Raw genomic sequence first — 25,052 nt, 5'->3', positions numbered from 1 at the left:
GGGAAGATCAGAGTCATCAGTTGTATCATAACTGGTTCTTGGAAAAATCTCTCATTTGCATTTTGTTTAAAAGAACAGAAAAAGTATGTCTTTATTCATATCACACCCCAATGCCAATAAAAGTTATTGTGTCCAGCTGCTGTTATTTGACTGGCTTTACCAGTGGCCAAGTGAATATTGCTGTGCTCAATCCTAAGAATGTAAACCTCATAAACTGTTATACTCACACATGCAAAATGTGTAAGTATCAATTGAAAAGCTAAGAAAACATGAGAATCCTTATTCTAGCTTGCTAAATATAGCTTTCTTAGGCAACAAGTGTGATATTAATTATTATATGATAACACTTTATAAATCTAATGCTGGGAGATGGGACTAAACCTGCCTTTTGGGCTGATAACATTTTTATTACATAGTGATGTTTCCGAAGACATGATCTAATCAATGGGATAGTAAAATTAGTAATGATGAATTGTAATAAAAGAGAGTCATATGCTATTTAAAACTATGCTTATATACTTAAATGCTTGATGGCATGAATTGTGATTAGTTTAGTTGGTCATAAAAGTTAGGAAGATCTATATTCACATGACCAATGGTGAGCACTACTGGAACAAGTATTTATATAGCTATTTTTATTAAAAGGCAAGGAGAGTTCTGGACTTGTCAAATGAAAGACTGTATGTGCTGTATCAGTTTGTAACTAAACTGAAAGTAACCACACCTACTTTGAGATATCTTCATCAGCGCTGAGTTCCTGTTCCATCAGTAAAAATACCTGCACCTGAAGACCAAACAATCAGGTGAAAATGTTTTCACATAGGTGTGCATCAACTCCTATTACCATATAATCATTAGGCAAACATTTCCTAATGTTTAGGATAAATTTCCAAGTTATTTTCAACTAAGATTTTATTTTGTCCATGCAAGAAACTGAAAATATTTTTGAGTTTGGAAGCACAAATTGATGCTGGTGAAACCAGATAGGGAAGTCTTAAAGAAGATGAAAGTGGCCTTTTTGCAAATGTCACTGGGGTAAAGTGAATGAATAAAGGAACCAACATGGAAAAACATCAGCATCACAAGGAAAGAAAACCTACTTTTAAGGGGACATGGCAAGGAAATAAATATTTTGAAATAGAAATGAGAGACATACTTCTTTCAGATGAGACTAAAGAACAATTAGGCAGATCTAGACATAAAAGGTGACTAGAGGAAAACAATGGCTTAAGTATTAAACCCTATGCAGAAATGGAATCTGATATGATTAAAATTTCACTCTAACCAACAAGAATTGGCATGGCTGGAGTTTTCCAAAGGTGAAAGCATAATTATATCACTATAGCTGGTTCAGGTGCATAGCTTTTAAAACCAACTTACTAGTTCTGTGATCATAGTTGGCCAGAGTGAGGTAAGGTGCTGGGGAGACATTCTTAAAAGTAACACTCTGAAAAACAGGAAAACTTGAGAGTGAAGAGTGGGCACCTGGGGCAAACGAAGACTCTCTACCAATCTTTCTGGAAGAGAAAAGCAAAATACAAGGGTCTCTTACTGCTGCATAATTCTATTCATTATCACTCCTCCCCCCATATAATCCAGCCAATTACTATTCAGGGATTTATTTATCAAGTGACAAAAAGGTTATGCAAGTTTACATGGCTCTTGCTGAAAGAAGAGGGGAGAACCATAACCTGGTAGGAAGACCACCTTCTCCATGGAGATTTCACTCATTCTGGTACCCATGTTTAGTCCTAAGGCAGGTAACAAATATCTTTTTTGCATAAGCAGTTCAAAAGCTGAGGGGGATTTTTCTTGTGAGTCAAGAATATGTGAAATATGGGGGGCAGCTAGGTGGCACAGTGAGTAGAGCACCGGCCCTGGAGTCAGGAGGAACTGAGTTCAAATCTGGCCTTAGACACAACACAAAAATTAGCCGTGTGACCTTGGGCAAGTTACTTAACCCCAATTGCCCCCAACATGCAGCCTCTGTAAATGAGCTGGCCCAGTGCAGTAATAAAGAGGATATAAAGCTGATATTTCCTAAAAGACTGAGGAGCCCAACAAATATTTATTTGATGAGAATGGCTTTGCAGATAGGACTTCCCAATTCTACAGAGCTGCAAACATTACTTTAATTCATTTTTTCCCCTTCTGCATAAGTGTACCAATCATAAACCTCAAAAACACTAGCATCTCTTACAACAAAAATTTGGATTTCATATATCACCAAATTTCAATGAAATCCTAACAGTACACAAACATACCTTTTATGTAATTCTATTAGAATGTCTCAAGCAATTCTACTTCCCTCCCAATATGTTCCCCAAATCTGTTGGCTTCAAATTTCAGTGGAGGAATTATTTTTCTCTCGTATGTGATAAGCTGACTTCACACAGACATAACCTGGGGGAAATTCTTCTGCAAGGAATAAAAAGTTACAAAAAATAGGGGAGAGAAATAATGGTTCACCAATTACCTTGTATATCTGGAAGGTATTTCTGATACTGGTCTATTTCACTGCTAAAAATAGCAAATGCTAATCTTTTCAAGAGCATGGCTCTCTGTTCTAGCTCCACATCCCTGTTGGCAAAGAGATTGAGTGAGCTGCTTTGGGCCACAGCTACTCGTGCTGAAAAAGAAAACAAGCACAAGCACATTAAACCAAAGAGAAACACAGATGTTCTAGATTACCTAGCAATGTCAGGTGGTTGCAACAGTATACAGAAAAAAGAAAGAGTTCAGGGGGGACAACAAATGGGCGAAGATCTACAAAAAGTAAGTGGTCCAAAGGCTTGCAAAGGATGCACACAGATAAAAGTAGGGACCTCGACTAACGAATGGAAAACGAGTTGCCAGCAGGGTGAAACGGAGGATAAAACGAATTAATACCACTAGCAATGCTTCCCAAAGGCCCCTAACATATATTCTCTTGTTTTATCCTCGACAACTATCTGAGGTCTGTAGGGCAGGGATTACAATTCTCACTTTGTAGATGGGGAGCTTGGGACTAGTACAAGATTCTCTTGATTCCTAGTCCAGGGATCCTTTCACTAGCTGTCCCCAGTTAAAAATAACAATTAAAACTTTTTTTTGGAGGGGGTGGGGAAGGCAAGGCAATTGGGGTTAAGTGACTTGCCCAAGGTCACACAGCTAATAAGTGTGTCAAGTGTCTAAGGTGGGATTTGAACTCAGGTCCTCCTGACTTCAGGGCCGGTGCTCTATTTACTGTGCCACCTAGCTGCCCCATAAAAACATTTAATAACTAATAACATTCACATAGCTTTTAAAGTGTTTCAAAGCACTTTACATAAATGATCTTATTCAAAAAATAACTGTACTCTCTATGAAGTAGGAACTATATTATCCCCCTTTTACAGGTGAGGAAATTGAGACTGAGAAGTTAAAAGACTGGTCCATAGTCCCGCAGCTAATAAATATCAGAGGTTTATTCAAAGCCCACCTGACCCAGTACTCCATCATACCTCTTCAAAATAGCAAATGGTAATTGTTTTAAGATGGTGTAGAGGAGAGAGTACTGAACTTGGAGTCACAAAGACATCAGTTCAAATCCTGCCTTAGATACCAGCTCTGTGCCCCTAGACAAGTCATTTAATCTCTTGACCTCAGTTTCCTTCTTTGTAAAATTGGATAGTGTAAAATTGATGATAGTGATAGCCCTTGCAGGGCTGTTGTGAGGATTAAATGAAATAATATATGTAAACTGCTTTGCAAACCTTTAAAGTGCCATGTAAATACTGGTTATTATTATAGCTCCTGGCTTCACTTTTCTTTTGGCAAAGAGACTGAGTGAAGTGCTTTAGGTCATAGCTTACTGTGCTCTGCAGGAACTGTGGTCTGTACCCATGTAGACCAACTACTGGATAATCTTTACATCATTCAATTTAGTGGTTTCCAGAAATGAGGAGTGAACAGTGAGGACTGAACACATGCAGGAAGGATGTTACTCTATTCTGTCAGTCTATGATACTCACTCATTAAATCTCTAAATGTTGTTTTATCATGTGTCATCAAGTTGTCCATAATTGCTCTCCAACTAAAAGAGATAAGGGTTATAACATGTATGAGTAAGAAAATACAGACTTTTGGGGGGTTTCATTGAAACTTCTGATTTATTGGACTTGGACTGGCTTAACTTAGGAGCCAAAACGTCTGGACTAGGTAAAGCCCAGCATGGTTAATAAAAGGAAGATGATGACTTACTGATTAACACAAGAGGCATCCATTTGGAAGAAACTGGAATCCATAAAGAGATCAAATGCTTCTTTTTTCCATGCTCTCCGTGTATACTGATACCCACTAAGACTGCTAAGTAGCTGAACACAGGCCCGATAACTGGGTGCATTATGGGCACTTTAAAGGGGGAAAAAAATCAATTTAACATGTAAGTGGTAGTTTAATTACTGTGTTTAATTATAATTAGAGTCACAACTATGTAGGAAAATTTTGCAAAGAAATGAAAAACATTCCAATGCAAAAGAATGACTAAACCTGGTGGCAACAATCACAATTCATGATAAAGGGAAAGAAAGGGGAAGATAATAAGCATATGTTAAGTGCCTACTGCGTGCCAGGAACTGTGCTGAGCACTTTTAAACCTCACAACAACCCTGGTAGGTAGGTGCTGTTATTATCCCCATTTTATAGCTGAGGAAAATGAGGCAGAGGTTTGGTGATCTGCCCACGGTTGAAAAGCTAGTAAGTGTCTGAAGCTGGATTTAAACCCAGGTTTTCACTCCAGGCTCAGAACTCTATCTACTGTGCCACTCAGCTGTTTTATATGATAAAAATATAAATAGAATCAATGTCCATATTTTAATGAACAAAGGAAAAGTGGCCATAAAGGAATAACTTGTTTTCATTTTCTTAAAAGAAATTTTAAAATATTTATGCCATATACTGAAAGAGTAACAGTACCTGTGATTTCGGAGGTAGGGCACAACATAATGCATGATATTTACAAGTAACGGAATGACTCTTTCTTTCTCATCACTGTAGAATACCATATCCAGAAGATGAGCCAGAACCTACAAACCATAAGAATCAGAAAAGTGTGATCTTATGAGCTGAACAAGTACTGTCAAATACTACTAACTTTAGGTTTATAAGAAACTTGGAATTCTTAAGAATCCCTACCAGTAACTTAAAGTTCATTAGTTAAATGGCATTCCTACCTACTCTCCCAAAGAAGAGGACTTTAACTTCTATTATTTTGTTTTTTACTCATCAAAATTTTGTGAAAAGGTGGAAGACAACCACCCCTAATTGAGACACTGGGAAGCAGAGGTTTAGAAATATTAGAAATATCACAAACCAAGTAAATTGGTACATAAATTCAGGATCAGACAATAAGCTTTTCTTTTAAAATAGGACTATACCACTTCTCTTATAAACCTGTAATGTAGGTACTATCATTTAAAAGAATTTTATTTGCTAAAGAGTACAATGGTTTAATAAAGTAGATATTTAAGGAGTTAATGAAAAATTATAATTTTAAAATCTACTTAAACCAGATAATCGTATTTACTGAAAAATGTGCAAAATGGTTTTTAAAAGTAAGACATTAAAGGGGGCAGCCAGGTGGCTCAGCGAGTAAGAGCACCGGCCCCAGTGTCAGGATGACCTGGGGATCGAATCTGGGCTCAGATACTTAGCACCACACCCAGAAATAACTGGCTGTGAAACCTTGAGCAAGTTACTTAACCCCAATTGCTTTAAAAAACAAAAAGTAAGACATTCAGTAACAGGAGTCCTATTTATCATCAGCACTAACAGATACCGTGTTTCCCTGATAATAAGACACTGTCTTATTATGTTTTTTGGACAGAAAAACACCAGAGGGCTTATTTTCAGGGGAGGGCTTATTTTAATGAACATTGACAGCAATTTTAATAAACAGGTAAATGTGAACAAAAAAATGTACCTTTATTCAATAAGCAAATCACTGGGGAAGAACAGGATGACGCGCTCACTGCTGCAGCTCTGATTGGATGCAGCTCGGAGCGCGGCATGTGTTTCACCCGGAGGGGGGGGGACGGTGCATACAGAGGGTACCGTAATGTAGCGTGTAGCTCAGGGAATCACCTTCACTACAGTAGCAATCTCAATAGGGCTTATTTTCAGGGGAGGGCTTATTTTAGAGGAATCTTACACAGTAAGGGGAGGGCTTATTTTCGGGATAGGTCTTATTATCAGGGAAACATGGTAGCACCTTAAAAGTCATACATGAGTAAATGCACTACAGAACAATTACCTCAGAAAGTAATGTCAGGGCATGAACACTATACACAGAAGGAGTTATATTTGATGTTTCCATAGCAGGTGACAACATATCTAAATAAAACAAAAGGCAGGTATAATAATATATTCACTCAAAACAAAAGTCACAAGGATTACCACGGAAGCAAAGCTACCATAGTTCTTAGACTACCTATTGAATTCTTAAAAAATATTAGATCAACATGACTCCAAATATAAGCTGAACTGTTTTAGTATAATACCTTCCACATCAGATTCCAGATTGGTGCCATCCACCATAATTTTGGGGGAAGCTTTAACCTCCAAATTTCGACGTAACCATGTAGTCTGTTCCAAAGAAGAGCCAGCGATTGCACCAATTGCATCTACTATTTTATGAGTAACATCCTAAAGAAATAAGTAAAACAGAAATAAACTTAGAAAAAAGACAAAAGACATCCAATTACACAAGTGTTCATGTATACAAATTTGTGATATAAAAAACTGGTTTAATTATAGCCCACAGCATCATATATTCATAGTATATACTTTTGGTTTTTATATCATTTAAGAGTTAAAAAAAGGGGTGGCTAGGTGGCACAGTGAATACAGCACCGGCCCTGGAGTCAGGAGGACCTGAGTTCAAGTCCAACCTCAGATACTTTACACACACACACACACACACACTCTGACCCCAACTGCCCTAACTTCCCCCCTCCAAAAAAAAAAAAAAAAAAGAGTTAAAAGAAGACTGACATGTGAACATAATACCATAGATTGACAGATGAGAAAACTAAATAAAGACTGGAGAAATTAAATGGTTTGCCCAAGATCCCACAGGTGGTAGTAACAGGTAATAAGGAGCAGGTGTCCTAACTCTACATTCAGGCTTATTTCCCCTTTACTTTTTATTCAACTGAATTTGCTAGAAGTGATTTGGAAAAAAAAATTAAGAAGGTCCTTTCAGACTTAATGCTTACCTGGAGGTCTCTTTGGTCTTTTTTATTTTCCAAATTAGGGTTTTTCATAATGAATTCATTCAGAACTCTAAAAATATGCCAAACAGAAAAAGAATATATTATTTTAAACAAAAGGTGGATAAAACGGAATTTTCCATATGTATATGAGTTGATACAAAGTGAAGTAAAGCAAGACCAAGAAAACAACATACACACCTACGACAATATAAATCAAAAGAAAAAAACCTGAAATGGAAAGTTGTGCAATAATGACCAACCACAAGCATGGCCTCAAAGAAGAGAAGAAAAAGTGTATCTCGGTTTATTTCTTTTCAGAGACAGGGGACTATGGGTATATAGCAAAGCATTCAGTTACATCGTTTAATGAGGTTAGTTTTGTTTAGTTCTACAGTGCATTTAATCAGGTATAACTTTTTTTCTCTTTTTTATTCTTTGTTACAAGGAAGAGCTTGGGGGATGGGGGAAGGGAGGGAGCTTCCCCAGAGTAAGGCTAGCCTTTCTCTCTTCATTGTCCTTGTTCAACAAAGAAACAAAGGTCCAAAACTTTTGCTGGTTCAGCTGCCCATCTAGCATACTCCAGGAGAAACCAGTTTGCTTAATTTAACTTCTAATTACTGTGCCTGTGTCCCCCACCCCCACCAAGTTCCATAAAGTACTCTATGAAAAGGGAGTATATGATAATCTCCAACCTACCATTCATCAATAAGGATGTAAGTACATATATGATATTTATTAAGAGAAAATATTTTCAATAAAGCTGCTTACCCAAGTATGAGAAACTGCCCTGGAGCTGGGAGACTCAGCTGTATGGAATCCTTCAGAAGAATCAGCAATGATGTCCAGCTGTCCACTAAACTGGGTACTGGAATCCTATAAAACAAGTATAGTTTACAAATAAAGTGACACCAAAATTTAATTTTGTTCCTATTATTTATGTGACAAGCTTGTTCACTACTTCCGCTGAAAAATGCCCTGATTTTTTTCTAGACATGGATCCAATTCAGAACTCTTAAAAACTGTACAATCTGTATTATAATAAATTCTATTAGTCATTTGAACTCCCAAAATAAACCCACCTTATATATATCTCAATTTAGTCACTGACATCACATTCACCTATTTCCTACCCTAGTCTTTCCATTTCCCTTTTATATTAGCTTCTTCACCTAAGAGTCTCCACATCAGCATAGGGAAGGTTGACTGTCTATCCAGAACACCCTTCTCTCACCTGCAAAGAAATTAAGATTATCTTTGTTTAAGCTTTACCTTAAACCTACCTTCTTATTATATATAAGTTCAGATCTTAAGTAGCCTTCTAGTTTATATTGCCACTTATTAAAATATACCACTTAACTTTGTGTTTTAGACAGTTAGCATGCTTTATAAGAAATTGTAAAAAAAAAAAAAAACAAGGGATAGTTAGGAAGCCTTGCTGTAACAGAGTAAGGATCTTGAGAGTATTTCATAAGTATTGGTTATGAACCTTTCCTCATCATCAGAAGAACAAAGCTGGGATTACTACAATCAAAATAGATCAGTTAAAGAAAATGAATTAAAATATTTCTTCCCAGTATGCTACCTGTCCACTAATCCCAACATTTTAACATGATGTTAGGTACTACTTCAGTAGTGATTCAGGTCTTTCATTTTTACTAAAATTCTAGCTTTCCCAAAGTCCTCTTTCTTATAACCCAATTCAATCTCTCTGTGTAACTGGACTTCATTATGGAAGTTATGAGTAACTTAACATCAGCAGGAGAGGGTATATTAAGCAATGAATAACAAATATTCAAACTCCCCTTCCCATATTATTTCTCTACTGGTAAAGCAGTAAGAAAAAAAACTGTCTTACCTTTGAATGTAAGCATAAAAAAACTGTAGCATACAGACTTCCAAAGAAAGATGTTTCTGCAAAAAGAAGAAATCTGTTTTACTCTAAAGAAAGACTGCCTTTGAAACAAAGGCAGTCTTTCTTAACAAACTGTAGCACTTATCACACTGTCTTTAGTTTTAGGAAAAATAATCAGTGAACTATATGTTATCATTATTTTTATTTAATTTAAATGTTTTATTACATTTCCTTTTTGGTTCCTAGTTTTCCTTCTCATCCAAAAAAACATACAATAAGCATCTAAGTGCTGTTCATATATACGAAGATGGACATGACACAGATGTGTCTGTGTACACAGACATGTACCTGAAAGGAGTTTTCATTCTAAAAGAATTATGACAACTCACATTTTGATAGTCCTTTAAGTCTTACAATGAGGCTTGGCCAGTGCCAAGCAGGAAAGAGTATATGAATTATTGGTATTTGATTCAAATCCTGGGCCTACTGCCCACTGTCTCTGTGAGCCTGAGCAATCATTTAAACTTCTCTGGGCCTGTTTCATTTTCTGTAAAATAAGGAGGTTAGGGTAGATAATTTCTAAAGTCTCTTCTAGCTTCACATCTTTGATTCTCTGAATCTTGAGAAGTAGCAATTTACATAGTCCCCCCCCCCCCCAATGAGTAATCCTGACATCCAGAGTCTGCTTGTCTCTTTATGAACCTTTGGACAGTCCTCAGTTCCTGAAATAATGATGAGATCATGGAAGAAATCCGTTCGAGAAAAGTAGCAAAGGATGAGAGGAACTGAAAGCGCTTACTGCATGCAAGGCACTGTGCTAACCACTCTATAATCATTCTCTCATTTGGTCCTCACAACTACCTTGAAAGTTACGTGCTATTATTATACCCATTTTACAGAATGAGGAAATCGAAACAAAGAGGGCTTAAGTGACAAAGTGACCAGGATCACATAGTTATTAATAAGTGTCCGAGATTACATTTGAACTCAAGTCCTCTTGACTCCTGGCACGGGGCTCTCCAGTGGCCCCTCACTGCCCAGTTTAACAAACCAAACAGTTAAAAAGAAAAAAAAATTCCTGTAACAAACATGTACAGTCAAGCAAAATAAATTCCTTCAATGGCTGAACACAAATACATGTGTCGTTTTGTGCTCTAAAGCCATCACTCCTCTATCATAAATAGCAGGTTTCAGCATTAGTCCTCTGAAATCATGACGGGTCATTGAAGCAATAAATAATTTTTATAGTTTTCAAAGTTGTTTGTTTTTTACATGTTGCTATTTTTATATAAATTGTCTTCCTGCTTCTGATCATTTTATTGTTCATCACTTTATAAAAATCCTCAAAATTGTTCATTTTTAAAATACTAATGTTATAACATGAACTGTTCTACTGGTTCTGTTTACTTGACTCTGTATTAGTACATAAATCTTTCCAAGGGCAGGTAGGTGGTACAGTGAATAGAGCACCAGCCCTGGAGTCAGGAGGACATGAGTTCAAATCCAGCCTCAGACACTTAAACACAAAAACAGCCTCAGACACTTAACATAAAAACTAGTTGTGTGACCTTGGGCAAGTCACTTAACCCCAATCGCCATACCTTTTCCCTCAAAAAAAGAAAAAGAAATGACAAAGTCTTGCCATATCTTTTCAAAATTGTCTTGTCATTTTTTATTATAGGACAATGGTAATCCCTCGCATTCATGTAACACAATTTATTGAGAGATATTCCTCAAAAGATGGGTAACCCTTTAATTTCCAGGTTTTGATTTTTTTGCCACCACAAAAGGGAGGTGCTATAAATATTTTTATACATAAAATATCTTTTTCTTTCTTTGATCTTTTTGGGGTACAGGCCTGGTAGTGGTATAACTGGGTCAAAGGGCATTCGGAATTTTTTGTGTATAATTCCAAATTGTTTTCACCAACAATGCATCAATGTGACTGCTTTCCCAGATCCCCTTCAACACCTATCAATTTCCCTTCTTTGTCACCACCACTCCGATGGATATGAGGTGGAAGCTTAGAAGTGCATTCATTTGCATTTCTCTAATTAGTCATGATCTAGAGCATTTTTTCACATGGCTATGGATAACCTGGGTTTCATCCTTTGAGAATTGCCCATTACCAGAGAAATGTGCTGTAAAGATTTTTTCCCCCAGATATCTCTTAATTATAGGTTGATTAGATTTGTTTATGGAAAAACCTTTAAATTTTATGTGATCAAAATTATCTATTTTCTCTTCTGTAATCCTTCCTATTCTTTGGTCCATCTGACAGGTTAACTTTTACCTTATTTCTCCTAATTTGTTTATGATGTGACCTTTTATACATAGGTCACATTCATTTGGAACTAATCTTGATATAAGGTGTGAAATATTGTTCTAAACTAAATTTCTCCCATAATGGTCTCTTAGTTTCCCAGCAGTTTTTGTCAAGCTTATATACCTATAGTTGGGGTCTTTTTGTTTATCTAATACTAGGGTAGTAGATACATTTGTTTAAGTATGAAATCTCTCTCTTTTATAACCAACATAAAATTATTTTAAAAATTACTGGTTTTTGAGGGGGCGGAGTCAAGATGGTGGAGTAGAAACAGGACTTCCGTGCAGCTCTGGCTCCCACCTCCTCCAATTCATGTAAAAAAATGAATCTAGAAAAACTTTGGAGCTACAGAACCCACAAAATGACAGAGAGAAGCTAACCTCTCACAGAGGACAGCCCAGCCTGCCAGCAGGGAGCAGCCAGCATAGCATTCTGGGAGCCACGCCCAGCCCTGACCAAGCCAGAGGTTTTAGCCTCAGGGCAGCCTGACCAGCCTGAAAAAAATCATAAACCAGTCTGAGGGGTAATCGCTCTTTTTCTAATCTGCTTGGATCTGGATCGCTGTCTAGGGTAGAGGTCCTGGGGTGTGTGAACAGTTTACCAGAGTGTGTAGAGACTTCACAGAGGGCACTCAACTAATAGCTCCAGCAGCTGCGAAAACCCCAGCATTTGGGATAAAGCTCCCCTGTCTGGTAGCAGAGTTCTACTGGGGCAAAAGGCTCAAAAGTCAAGTAATTGAGTGGCAACATGAGCAAGTAAAGGAAGCAAAGCAAAAAAAGCATTCCAACATTAGACTCTTATTTTGGGGACAAAAAGGATCAAAGCATAGAACAGGAGGAAGACAGCAAAGTCAGAATTCCTGCACCAAAAGCTTCCAAGAAAAATACTAACTGGTTACAGGCCATAGAGGAGCTTTAAAAAGGATTTTGAAAACCAAATAAGAGAAGTGGAGGAAAAATTTGGAAGAGAAATGAGAAAGATGCAAGAAAATTATGAAATAAGAGTCAACAACCTGACTGAAGAAAATAACACCTTAAAAAATAGACTAACTCAGATGGCAAAAGAGTCTCAAAAAGCCAATGAGGAGAAGAATGCCTTAAAAAGTAGAATTTGCCAGATGGAAAAAGAATCTCAAAAGCTCACTGAAGAGAATCATTCCTTCAGAATTAGACTGGAGCAAATGGAAGCTAGTGACTCTATGAGAAATCAAGATACTATTAAACAGATCCAAACAAATGAAAAAATAGAAGGCAATGTGAAATATCTCACTGGGAAAATCACTGACCTGGAAAATAGATCCAGGAGAGATAATTTAAAAATTATTGGACTACCTGAAAGCCACAATCAAAAAACAGAATCTAGAAATCATCCTTCAAGAAATTCTCAAGGAAAACTGTCCTGATGTTTTAGAACCAGAGGGCAAAATAGAGGTTGAAAAAATCCACAGATTACCTCCTCAAAAAGATCCCAAAAAGAAAACTCCTAGGACTATTATAGCCAGGTTCCGGAATTCCCAGATCAAGGAGAAAATATTACAAGCAGCCAGGAAGAAACAATTTGAATACTGTGGAAACACAAGATAACACAGGCTCTGGCAGCTTCTACACTGAGGGATCAAAGGGCTTGGAATACAATATTCTGGAGGTCAAAGGAGCTGGGATTAAAACCAAGAATCACCTACCCAGCAAAACTGAGTATCATGTTTCAGGGACAAATATGGTTATTCAATGGAATAGAGGCCTTTCAAGCATTCTTGATGAAAAATCCAGAGTTGAATAGAAAATCTGACATTCAGATACAAGAAACAAGAGGATGAGAATGCAAACAGGGAAAAAATATCATAAGGAACATATCAAAGTTGAACTACTGATATCCCTACATGGAAAAACGATAACTAACTTATGAAACTTTTCTCGGTATGAGAATAGTTGAAAGGAATAGAAGTATATATATGTGTGTGTGTGTGTGTGTGTGTGTGTGTATACATACATATGTCTATATAGGAGGGTATATGGGCATATGAATACATATATTAGTGTGTGTATATATGTGTACAGGTATACATAGACAGAGGGCACAGGACCAATTGAATAGGAAGGGATAATGCTTAAAAGGTGAAATGAAGAGGTGAGAGAGGAATATAATGAGGAGATGGGGAGAGACAGGATGGGTTAAATTATCTCATATAGAAGAGGCAAGGGAAAACTGTTACTATGGAGGGGAAGAATAGGAAGGCAAAAGGGAATGAGTCAACCTTATTCTCATTGAATTTGGCTTAGGGAGGGAATGACATACACACTAAATAGGGTATCTCACCCTACAGGAGAGTAGAGGGGAAGGGGAAGAGAGGGGGGATAATGGAAGGGAGGGTAGTCTGGGGGAGGGATGGAAGTTGGAAGCACCCACTTTTGAAAAGGGACAGGATCAAAGTAGAGAACAGAACAAGTCAGGGGTGGGATAGGATGGAGGGAAATATAGTCAGTCTTTCACAATATATCCACTAAGGAAATGTTTTACATAGCTACACATGTACAACCTATATTGAATTGCTTATCTTCCCAGTGAGGGTAAGTGACAAGGGAGGAAGGGAAAGAAATCTGGAATTCAAAGTTTTAAAATCAAATGTTAAAAAATATGTATATGTATTATTATTATTATTATTTTACATGTAACTGGGAAATGAGATATACAGGCACTGGGGCAGAGAGATACACCATGTCCTACTGGAAAGTCGAAGCAGGGGATGGGGGAAGATTTGGGAGAGAACAGATTGGGGGAGGGGATATTCAATGAGATAGCTATTTTGGAGTGGTGGGTAGGGAAAAATGGGGAGAAAATTTGTAACTCAAATCTTGCGGAAATGAATGATGTAAACAGAAAAAGAAACAGAAAAAGAAAAAAGAAAAAAAATTTTAAAGTACTGCTTTTTAAATGTGGTTTGAGTTCTGGCACTGCTATGCCCTCCTCATTCCCATTTATTTTCACTCTTTCTCTTAAGCTTCTTGACCTTTTCCCCTCCATATGAATTGTGTTATTATATTTTCTAGTTCCATGATGTATTCCTTTGCTAGTGTAATGGTTATGGTATTGAATAAGTAAACAGATTTGGTAGTATTGTCATTCTTTTGGGTAGTTAGGTGCCACAGTGGATAGTGCACTGGACCTGGAATCAGGAAGACTAACCTTTCTGAATTCAAATATGGCCTCAGACACTCACTAGCTGTATACCCTGTTTGCCTCAAGTTTCCTCGTCTGTAAAATGGGAATAAGATCAGCACCTACTTCTCAGGGTTGTTTTGAGTATCAAATAAGATAATAATTATAGTACAGAGTTTGCTGACACAGTTAGCACAACATAAACATTAGCTATTATTATTGTCAGTACAGCCCTTATGTCTATCTTGGAAGGTAGACTTCCTACTATTTTATATATTCACTAGGACTTTTTTTTTTAAAGCAATTGGGGTTAAGTAACTTGCTCAAGGTTACACGGCCAGGTGTTTCTGGGTGGGTGCTAAGTGTCTGAGCTTGGGATTCGATCCCCAGGTCATCCCGACTCTGGGGCCGGTGCTCTTACTCGTTGTGCTACCTTAAATGGAATTTCTCTATCTTCCTGCTGTATTTATTGTTATTCCATAGAAATGATGATTTATGTGGATTTACTTTATATACTGCAAGTTTGCTGAAACTGTTTCAATATGATATGTTGTTTTTAGTGTCTTTGGTAATATTTTGTTTAAATTTTTTTAACATCTATGTTCATTAGGGATATTAGTCAATAGTTTTTCAGTTTTGATTATCTATGCTTTATGTATCAAGATATCTGTTATCATAGATGAAATTTGGTAAGATTCCTTCTCTTGCTATTTTTTGCCAATATGTTATGTAACACTGGATTTGTGCTTTGCACATTTGATGGAATTCACTTGTGAATTCATCTGGTTCTAACGTTGTTGGGTTTTTTTTTTAAGACATTTATCTATGGCATTACATTTCTTCCAAAATGGAGTTGTTTAAACTTTCTATTTCTTGATCTGTTAATTTGGGTGTTCTGTATTTTTGGTAAATATTTAATTCATCTAAACCATTGATTTTATTTGGATATAACGGGAAAAAGTTTCTAATAATAATGTCCTTTGTTGTGACTTCTATTTCATTTATGACACTGCTAATTTAGTTTTCCTCTTCTTTTTAATCAAATTAGCTAATAGTTTATCTATTTTATTGTTTTTTTCCCCAATACTACTTAGAATTATTTATTCAGTGCTTTTGTAGTTTTCAGTTCTATTAATTTCTTTAATTTTCAGGCCTTCTATTTTGGCATTTAATTATATATTATTTACTCTAATATCCCCTTTAACAGTCTACTTCTAGCATGTCAGAAGACATTAAAACCAAATCTAATGAGAAAAATATTTCCATGACTTTTTTTTTATCATCCTTTCTTTATGACCTTCCTTTACTCCCCTTACAGACTGTTGATTTATAAAGCATATCTACTTCAAAAAGCTTCCAAAAGATTTATTTCAAATAGAGGCAAGTTGAATATTCTTGGTCAATTCAATTTAACTCATGTTAAAAGTATGTTATCAAATTTGTCAAACTATTCAAATTTAAAGCTAGCTGGCAGAATGACAATATAAATTAAATACAATAAATAATGCAAGTTAGTTAAAAAAGGCACAAAATGATATGAAAGTAACTTCTGAGCCACTAAAAGAAATTTTAGCTTGGGAGATGACCAATAATCATGAGAAAAAAACACCTCCCTTTCCTCTAACATGGGCAACCTCTTCTATTTTAGCCACAACCATTCCTGTCAAGTGCTCCTTGCTCAAAAACATTTAAGAATTCCATATGAATTCATAGCTTGATTCTTTAGATGAAAACCTTAAGAAAAAGATTAGCAGGAGAAACAGAAATTAGATCTCCTAGATTCAACTGTCTTCATTTCTTCAGGTCTACAGCTGATGAAGTTCCTTTAGCCTGGCCAGACTTATGTAGATAATTTGATAAGTTTCATTTTTTTACCCTTATGTAAGGTTCAGTATCAGTAAGATAGGAGATTTGAGTGGGTTTTTTTTTTTTTTTTGCTTTTTGGAGGGCAATTGGGGTTAAGTGACTTGCCCAAAGTCACACGGCTAGTAAGTGTGTCAGTCAAGTGTCTGAGGCCAGATTTGAACTCAGGTCCTCCTGACTCCAGGGCCGATGCAGTATTCACTGCGCCATCTAGCCGCCCCAGACATTGAGTTTCAAGTGCAAGGAGCAGCAAAGTCAGTTTGGCTAAGCTAAAGTATGTAAAGGAGGATAGGGCATCGTCTATCCTTTTCCCTATCACATAGTACCCAATGAGAACCCTTATAGGGTTGTAAGTTCCTTGAGCATAGAGACTATATAGATGCTCAACAAAATTCTTAAGTTGAATTTTTCTTTGACTCCAATACCAGTATTCTTTTAATTATACTATCAGTTATTACAGGAGAATACTTTTTGGCACAGAAGCCTTAACTACCTATAGCAGTCATCTCCAAACTTTTTTGCCTGCATATCTGTATTAGTGACACATTTTTGAGCATCATCTCCAGTATGTATAGTTATACACTTATAAATCACATACACACACACTACTGTATTGATTATGTACATTATAAAACATATAAAAATAAAAACTGGTCTTTCAATAAGCACTTATTAAGTGTTTACTATGTGCCAAGCACTGGGCTAAATGTTGCAGGTGCAAAAAAGAAAAGGGCAAAAATCATTCTTTTCTCTCAAGGAGTTCACAATCAAATGAGAAAAAGATGAAATCCTAGATCCTAGAGTCAATGAGGAGTCAGTAGAGCAGGAGAGAGACATGGCTAGACTTGGGCTTTAGGAAAACTCTTGGTAGTTGCATGAAGGATATATTGCAGAAAGGAGAAATCTGAGGAAGAGAGAACAAGTAGGGGGCTATTGCAATAGTACAGGCAAGAGGAGATAAGGGTCTGAATTAGGGTAGTGGCTCTGTAATTAGAGAGACAGAAGCGAGAGCTGTTATTTTGGTAGAAATGACATGTTTTGGCAACAAACTGGATTATATGAGGTGAGGGAGAATGAGCGGTCAAAGATGACACCAAGGTTGTGAACCTTACTGACTGGAAGGACAGTGGGGCCTTGACAGAAATAGAGAGGTTCAGAAGGAGAGTGGGTTGGGAATAGGGTAGATCTGATGTAATGATATTTCTTTTTTTTTTGCTTTTTGGAGGGCAATGGGGGTTAAGTAACTTGCCCAAGGTCACACGGCTAGTTGTGTGTATGTGTGTGTGTTAAGTGTCTGAGGCCAGATCCAAACTCAGGTCCTCCTGACTCCAGGGCCAGTGCTCTACTCACTGCGCCACCTAGCCGCCCCTTGTAATGAAATTTTTGATGCAAAACTGCTCATCCTATATGATCTACTCTATGACACCCAAAATAAAAGGGGGAAGCTAAGGCTCTTATTCACAGTTATAACCCTAGCATACAAAGCTAGCCTTCAAGGGGAATCTGCTGGGGGGGGACAGATTTTCCCAGTGGAACCAACTGCTTCTATGGATGCCTAGGTAGCTATTAAATTATAAATGTCTTGAAGGACAAATGCATAGCTCAGAAATGTGGGGTTAGGGAGCTTTTACAGCAAAGACAATGGTGAGAGTAGGAGGGTATTAGAGATAAGCCCCATGATTGGTTATCATGGAGAGGGTAGGATGCAACCCACCTTCCCTCTCTTAAACTGACCACATACTCCTTTGGGATTAGCCAGGCCACCTCTGGAGACCACTGTTATAAAGTATTTACTAAACAGAAGTGAAAATACACAACATCCCTTTTCATACCTTGTCCTTGACAATGGCTGGTGGCTGCTTCAAAACTTCCTTTACTGTTTGAATAACAGTTTCAGTTCTCATGACACTAATTGACCGAACTAGTTCAACCAGCAAAAGCTGTTCTTCACTGGCTGCAGGAATGACCTGAAAAGCATAACATGACATGTCATTACTAAAAGAAATGACAAAATTACTAGACTATGAACTGTCTGAGAGCAGAGATCCTCCCCCATAGAATATGCCAGTGCTCTGCACATAGTACAGGGGCTGCTGCTGCTTAATGCAGGACTGTTGAATTAGTCTTGCCTTACCAATGCAAACTAGGACTATCTAGTCCCTTATTTGCTTCTTCACCCTTTCTACTTCCTTGCAAAAGTCCTCATTTCTGGATCACCTCTCACCTGTACAACGATAACAAACTCTCAACTGGCTTCCTTACTTCCAATTTCTCCCAGTTAGAAAACTCTTTTAACTTCAGTTTTTCTCAAAATACACGTATGTGTGTATATGTTGCAACCTCCTAGGAATATGTAAGCAACCTGAGGTTAAGAACAGTTTTGTTTGTATTTTTATATTTTCAGTGCCTAGAAAGATACCTGACAGAGTAGATGTTTAAGAAATGTTTGTTGACACAAATTGAATATTGTCTAATCTAAGTTCTATTACATTCTCATCAGATGTAGAAAGATGCCATCATGAACAGAAATGTGTATTATCAGTCTGTTCTTCATTTAAAAAGAAATGTCAGCCTTTGTTACATATGAAATCAGTAGAAAACAGTAAACCACACGCTTGGATATATGATCTTAAATAGTGTAGCACTCCCACTTAATCAATATGTGCTGTAGCAAAGCACACAAATTAAAAAATAAAATAAAATGCATACCCTTTGACCCAGCAATACTACTTTAAGGTCCATATCCCAAAGATCCACATGTATAAAAAGATTCATAGCAGCTCTTTTTGCAATGGCCAAGAACTGGAAATTGAGGGCATGCCCATCAATTGGAGAATGGCTGAACAAGTTGTGGTATATGAATGTAATGGAATACCATTGTGCTATAAGAAATGATGAGTAGTCAGACTTCAGAAAAACTTATAGGAACTGATGCTGAGTAAAGTGAGCAGAACCAGGAGAACACTGTAACAACCACAGTCTATGATGACTAACTTTGATAGATTTATCTCTTCTTAGCAATGCAAGGATCTAAGACAACTCCAAAAGATTCATGATGGAAAATGCTGTCTACATACAGAAAAAGAACTATGGAGTCTGAATGCAGATCGAAGCATATTGTTTGCTCTCTCTCTTCTTTGTTTTGTTTCTCCTTTGTCATGGTTTCTCTCATTGGTTCTAATTATTTTTTATAATACAATTAATGTGAAAATAGGTTTAATATGAATGTATATGTTGAGCCTGTATCAATTTACACACCGTCTTAGGGTGGGGGGGAGGGGAGAGATGGAGCGAAAATCTGAAACTCAATCTTATGTAAGTGAATGCTACAAACTAAAAATAAATAAAGTCACCATATATATGTATATACACTGTAGTCAAAAGAACTGAGCTAACTATGATAGACTCAAGATACTTCAATCAGAAGAGGGAAAAAATAAAGAAACCTGGTTCTAGGAAAGAGAATGGAAGATTTTGTAATGCCCCTTTTCCATACACTGCCCAATTCAAAGCACTGTTTAAACTCAAAACCAAAATAATTTCCATAATAATGCAGAGGCCAGTTATACCTGATATATTAAAAGTATACTCAAGCAATCAGCTTAGTAAAATAAATCTATTTCCCAATATTCCTATTACTATTGTTTTCTTTAACACTCAAAGACTCTTGGACTTTAGTATGTAGCCATATCCTACCTAAACTTAGTATCTGTTTTAATTGAAAAATAATGTTAGACCAAGCAATTGTACCAGAAGCAGTTACTATGATAGGTACAATTTATATCTCAGGTGATCAATGATGGAAATGAGAGTGGAACTCTGTAGCATGCGAGAAGCAGTAACATTAATGTAGAATAATACCCATCAGGATGACACTATATTCAGGGTTTACCTGCATTCCTAACAAAGATAAATATATTTACATATTAAATATTATATTTGACTTTGTCTCTTAAATCAAAGTGTTTCTTTCAATTTGTTCCTTTTCTGTTTTATTGATACTTTTACAACTCTATCACTTTCCAATAACCCTACCTCCTCCTTTGAAACCTAATTTGCAAAAGTCACAGTAATCACAACTGTCCCATGTGCAACACTTTCTACCTGTAGTCTACCACCTCTTAAATGAGAGGAACTTCTTTTTCATGTCCTAAGTAAACTCCAAATTTTAAATCTGAAACTATTTTTAGTGAAAAATGGTTTAAAAAATATGTAACAAATGGCTAGAGTTACTAATTGCAACTAGCAGAAAGCCAAATACACAGCAGCTCAATATGAGTACCTGCTATACAAATAAAGTAATTCATGTCAAAAAGGAGTTAAATGTATACCTTTGTCCTGGAAGTAGTTTTGTTTTGTCTTCTTTCATTCCATACAAATGCAATGGCAGCCATGAAATGTACCCCATGATTCATTGAGATTGGGCCCAATAGTTCAAGAATCTGTTGCCTCAAATTCTGAAAAAGTTCAAGCAAATGACAAGTAAAAATTTATATAAAATGACATAACTCAAAATTATTTATGTGTACTGAAGGTCACAAAATAATTGATAATAAAAACCAGAATTATAGTAAGTCCTAATAGCCAAAATAATATTACATGCAATGAGATACCTGGAGGCTAAGAGAACATCATATCACCCATCAAAGTCTTTTAAAAGGGATTTGAGGGGTGGCTAGGTGGCACAGTGAGTCAAAGCGCTGGGCCCCCAAGTTGGGAGGACCCGGGACTGGTTCTGGCCTCAGATACTTAATACCCACACAAAAAAAACTGGCCATGTAACCTTGGGCAAGTTACTTAACCCCGATTGCTTTATAATAAATAAAGAAAAGGGATTTGAGAGTTTCATATTTTTAAAGAAAGTACTTTTCAGTCAGTGGATGCTCTGCTCGATGGAATTTCTGAGAACTGTACTTTACACTGTGTCCCTCAAAGTTAGCTCAGAGGTTATTGCATTACTTTTTAGGAAGAAACGTCCAAGATTCACCCTTCTCCTCTCACCCCTTGGGCTTCCTCTACATTTATCAAGAGGTCTAGCTTAGGAACTGGAATGGAGAAGAGAAATATTAGGAAATAATAAGTTGAGCATTTCCTAACCTTTGTGGAACCAAGATTAATAGTGGTAACAGATGCAGCTGCAGCAATAGTTGTTTTCTCTGAAGAGTCAGCCTGATGCAGTATGCTCCAAAGCAGTGTTACAGAAGACATGATCATGTGAAGGATGGAGAGTATCCCACTTCGTGCCTCAAATAGGTGCTTCTGGTCAACATTCACCAAGAGCTGTGAGAAACAAAGAAAGAAACATAAACACCTGGCTAAATCTGATACATGGAGTGTCAATGACATCTGTCAAACCCATCTTACCTGATGATACTGTGTGGATGGATCCAACAAACAGTAGTGAATGATGGTTGTAATGCCTTCTAGAAGAGTAAGGATCATATCTGGTGGAATGATTGATGCCATCCAAAGAGGCCTAAAATACAATATGTTCCTTTGATTAAAGAGATCTATTAAAGCAATATATGGGTAAGATACACACAGATTTATTATCTACTCAATTACATATAGTAATTTTCCAACAATTAGTGAGTGACAGAGAAGACGTTAAATGGTTTGGTCAGGTTTCCTATACATTTTTGGGTAATTTCACAGAAATCAGAGAAGTGGGAGCATCAAATAAACACCCAGAAGATTGAGAAAACAAAAGGTAAGGAGAAATAAATATCTTCTAACTTAACCATATTTACAAAATGGAACATCATTCATACAAGTGACTGGGGACTGAGAGAAAAGTTCTAAGAGAAATGCTGTATTTGTCTGAATACAGATTACACCTCTAACATATCTTGGAGACGGAGAGATACACAAACCTCCTAAATCTTTGGAAGAAAAAAATACATGTTCCCACTGAAAATAATTATGTGAAGCTACTGTATTAAAAATTATCAAATGATTTAAAAAAATATTTCTTCCAAATTAAAGTAATATCCATTTTTATTGCCACTGATTTCATTTGATTTTACTGTCATTCTCCTCTTCCTGATCTTTTTACATCATCTTCATTATAATCTATTGCATTAAAAGACAGCATATTTTTCAAGTCGGTGATGGCAAATTCAGTAGAGATGCTTTCCCCAGTTTCAAAAACTACTCAGATATAATGAGGTTCTATATGATTCCCAAGGTCTCATTTTCCATTCTAACTTTTCTATTTCTAGTAAGTGATTTGTACAGGCCAAACCGGGAGGGCTAGAAGTGCAGATTATATACATAAAAATGTAGTATTCCTTATGGCTTAAAACTCTGAGTTCTCAAAATTGAACTACTTCAGCTTCTCTACAGAAATGATATATTCACTATCTTCTGGTGTACTCCAATTTGGTGGGCAAAATAATCTATGACTGGCTTTTTAGAAATTCAAACATTCCTTTTAATGTAACAATCATTAAAACACAATAAAAATAAAACCAATACCACTTGCCTACTGTCAGATAGTCCTGTTTCATATTTGTACTGCAGAATTAGGTTATCCAAATTCCTGCAAAGCTGGAGTGTTACAGAAACAACCACTCTCTGTAGAATTTTTCCCATATAAGGCAAAGTAGATGTGATTAAGCCGATCCACTGGGGATGCATCTTACATGCACAGTGTTGATGTAAAGCTCTTATCACTGCACATAGGAACATGCCTTGACATGTGATTGGCTGGGCATGCAAATACTGAAGAGAAGTCATTGGCTGGTGTGGGTTGATGTGTTCTAAGTCAGTTACCACGAATTCAAAACCTGTTTCATTCTCCTCGGAAACAGTCATTACATGATGCTCTAAAACAATCAGCCTCTGAAGCACCTTTAAGAGTTGAGACTGTAGAGTGCTGCCATTGTCCAATTCATCCTCTGAGAAGTTAATAAGGGTATCCTCTGAGAAACCTTCCTCAATGGCTACAATATTTTTACCTGACATCTTTTCACTATGCCATTTTTGTGCACTGAAGATAGACGATAATAAACAGTGAAGAATCACCTTCTGAACCTTGCACTTGGACAACATATCAGAAATAAAGCTAGGGAAGCCCTTTGCCGAGCTTTCTATAACCTTGGCTAGCTCAGTGAAGAGAAGTGTTAAAATTTCGATGCTCATCATCTGCATATTGCGATTGCCTATTAAGTCTTGTGGTGTGACCTTGACATGAGTTGGATAATGGCTACGCATATAGTACAAGCAAAGAGAAATGAGAATTTCTATGTACATGGAGCTCCGGAAGTTATGGTTAGAGTCCACAGGAATGTGACTATAAAAGTCTTTACCCATAACAGAAATTCGATGTCTGGCCAAAAGATTCTGAAGCAAAGAAAGTTGGGGAGTATATACATTATTGACACTAGTGGTGGAGATGGCATTTACAAAAGCAATAGGATTAGTTTTCAAGATAGCTTTGATAGCAGAAAAAGCATACAGTGTTCTTGAGGAATCGTATAATTGCAGATACAGCAACACATGTTGATATAACGGGTGAATGTTGAAGTTGGGAGACTTTCGTGTTCCTGGAGACCCCATATCACTCTCGATTTCAGAAATCTCACCTTCTCCACAGCTATACCAGTTTTCTAAGTCGAGACCATCACTAAAGAATACACTGGTTTGCTTAAGTTTTTCATTTTGAGCTTTTTTCTTGTCATCATCCTTCTTTCTGGCAAGTTTAACTTTGGGTTTTGCTCCAGGCTGCTTTCCCGACTCCTTGACAATTGTTTCTTTTTCTGACACTTTGTCTGAAAGTTTTTCTTTGAAGCTGAATTGAATACTACTATGACTTCGTTGTCTAGACTTTGCTTCTGCTGAACTGCTGTAAGGTTCATGGAGTGTCTGGTGTGTTACAGAAATACAAGGTGAGGAGCTATTTCTAGAGATTCCATTAGAGGAGCCTTCCAGTCCAGCCTCAGCAGACAGAGACAAAAACTGACAACCTTCATTACTAAGCAAACTGCTCTGGCTATGCTGGACGCCTTGATTTTCATTCTTAATCACTGCCTCACAGGGATCCAATGAACTGAATTTAGGTGTCATGCCATCTGTCTGTAGCTGATGTTTAACTGATTCAGATTCTTCTTCAAGGCCACTTACAACTTTACATATGAGGTCCAAAACTACCTGCTGCACAATCTCCTCTGCTGCATCTTCTTTCAGACTCTGAGAATTCTCTGGAGCACTCATATTTTCAGCTTCCACATCATAACTCAAATTGTCCCCACCAGAAGACTGGGAACAACCTGAATCTGAACTCTGGAGTATTTCCATCTGTTGATCTGGAAGGTCAAAATCAGACACGACCATGGGAATTGTCTCACTGCTAGTACTTAAAAGGGAAAGTCTGTCACTTAATGGATTGACTGTAAGACTAAAGTTCTCCATTTCATCCATCACAAGCTGTTTCTCAATGCTTCCTTTAGTTGTAATGAGCTGTACTTGGTTTGTAGGCATATGGGAAAATGCTTTAAAAGAAGGAAAAAACACAAGACATATTAGAATGTTTTGCAAAATATATTTTTCCCTTGAGATTACTGTCAATCATCTGAGACTTTACAAGAAAATGACTTAATTATTAAATTGTTTAGGTCCTTCC

The 25,052-nt window shown here is 36.9% G+C and overlaps 1 protein-coding gene across 6 annotated transcripts in view; it reads right to left on the bottom strand.

Moving 5' to 3' along the window:
* DOP1A (DOP1 leucine zipper like protein A) overlaps nucleotides 1-25,052 on the bottom strand; it is a 134,993-nt gene that overhangs the window by 16,547 nt on the left and 93,394 nt on the right. For all 6 annotated transcript variants that reach the window (XR_011163798.1, XM_069065060.1, XM_069065059.1 and 3 more), the window contains 16 exons: nucleotides 22,914-24,921; nucleotides 21,794-21,905; nucleotides 21,527-21,709; nucleotides 20,761-20,886; nucleotides 18,262-18,396; nucleotides 9,088-9,143; nucleotides 8,001-8,105; nucleotides 7,236-7,302; nucleotides 6,519-6,663; nucleotides 6,272-6,351; nucleotides 4,936-5,045; nucleotides 4,222-4,371; nucleotides 3,993-4,054; nucleotides 2,477-2,629; nucleotides 1,381-1,517; nucleotides 729-784 (listed from right to left, as the gene is read on the bottom strand). Coding sequence is in view for 5 of the 6 variants with exons in the window: in XM_069065060.1 (XP_068921161.1) it covers nucleotides 729-784; nucleotides 1,381-1,517; nucleotides 2,477-2,629; nucleotides 3,993-4,054; nucleotides 4,222-4,371; nucleotides 4,936-5,045; nucleotides 6,272-6,351; nucleotides 6,519-6,663; nucleotides 7,236-7,302; nucleotides 8,001-8,105; nucleotides 9,088-9,143; nucleotides 18,262-18,396; nucleotides 20,761-20,886; nucleotides 21,527-21,709; nucleotides 21,794-21,905; nucleotides 22,914-24,921 (3,685 nt within the window). In the remaining variant the exon portion in view is untranslated. The remainder of the gene's footprint in view (nucleotides 1-728; nucleotides 785-1,380; nucleotides 1,518-2,476; nucleotides 2,630-3,992; nucleotides 4,055-4,221; nucleotides 4,372-4,935; nucleotides 5,046-6,271; nucleotides 6,352-6,518; nucleotides 6,664-7,235; nucleotides 7,303-8,000; nucleotides 8,106-9,087; nucleotides 9,144-18,261; nucleotides 18,397-20,760; nucleotides 20,887-21,526; nucleotides 21,710-21,793; nucleotides 21,906-22,913; nucleotides 24,922-25,052) is intronic.

This window comes from Petaurus breviceps, unplaced genomic scaffold, assembly GCF_028583685.1.
Source record: "Petaurus breviceps papuanus isolate PSGF00001 unplaced genomic scaffold, PetGlider_PUasm1.0 90667, whole genome shotgun sequence".
NCBI classification, from domain to species: domain Eukaryota; kingdom Metazoa; phylum Chordata; class Mammalia; order Diprotodontia; family Petauridae; genus Petaurus; species Petaurus breviceps.
This window is presented reverse-complemented; position numbering and strand designations above follow the sequence as displayed.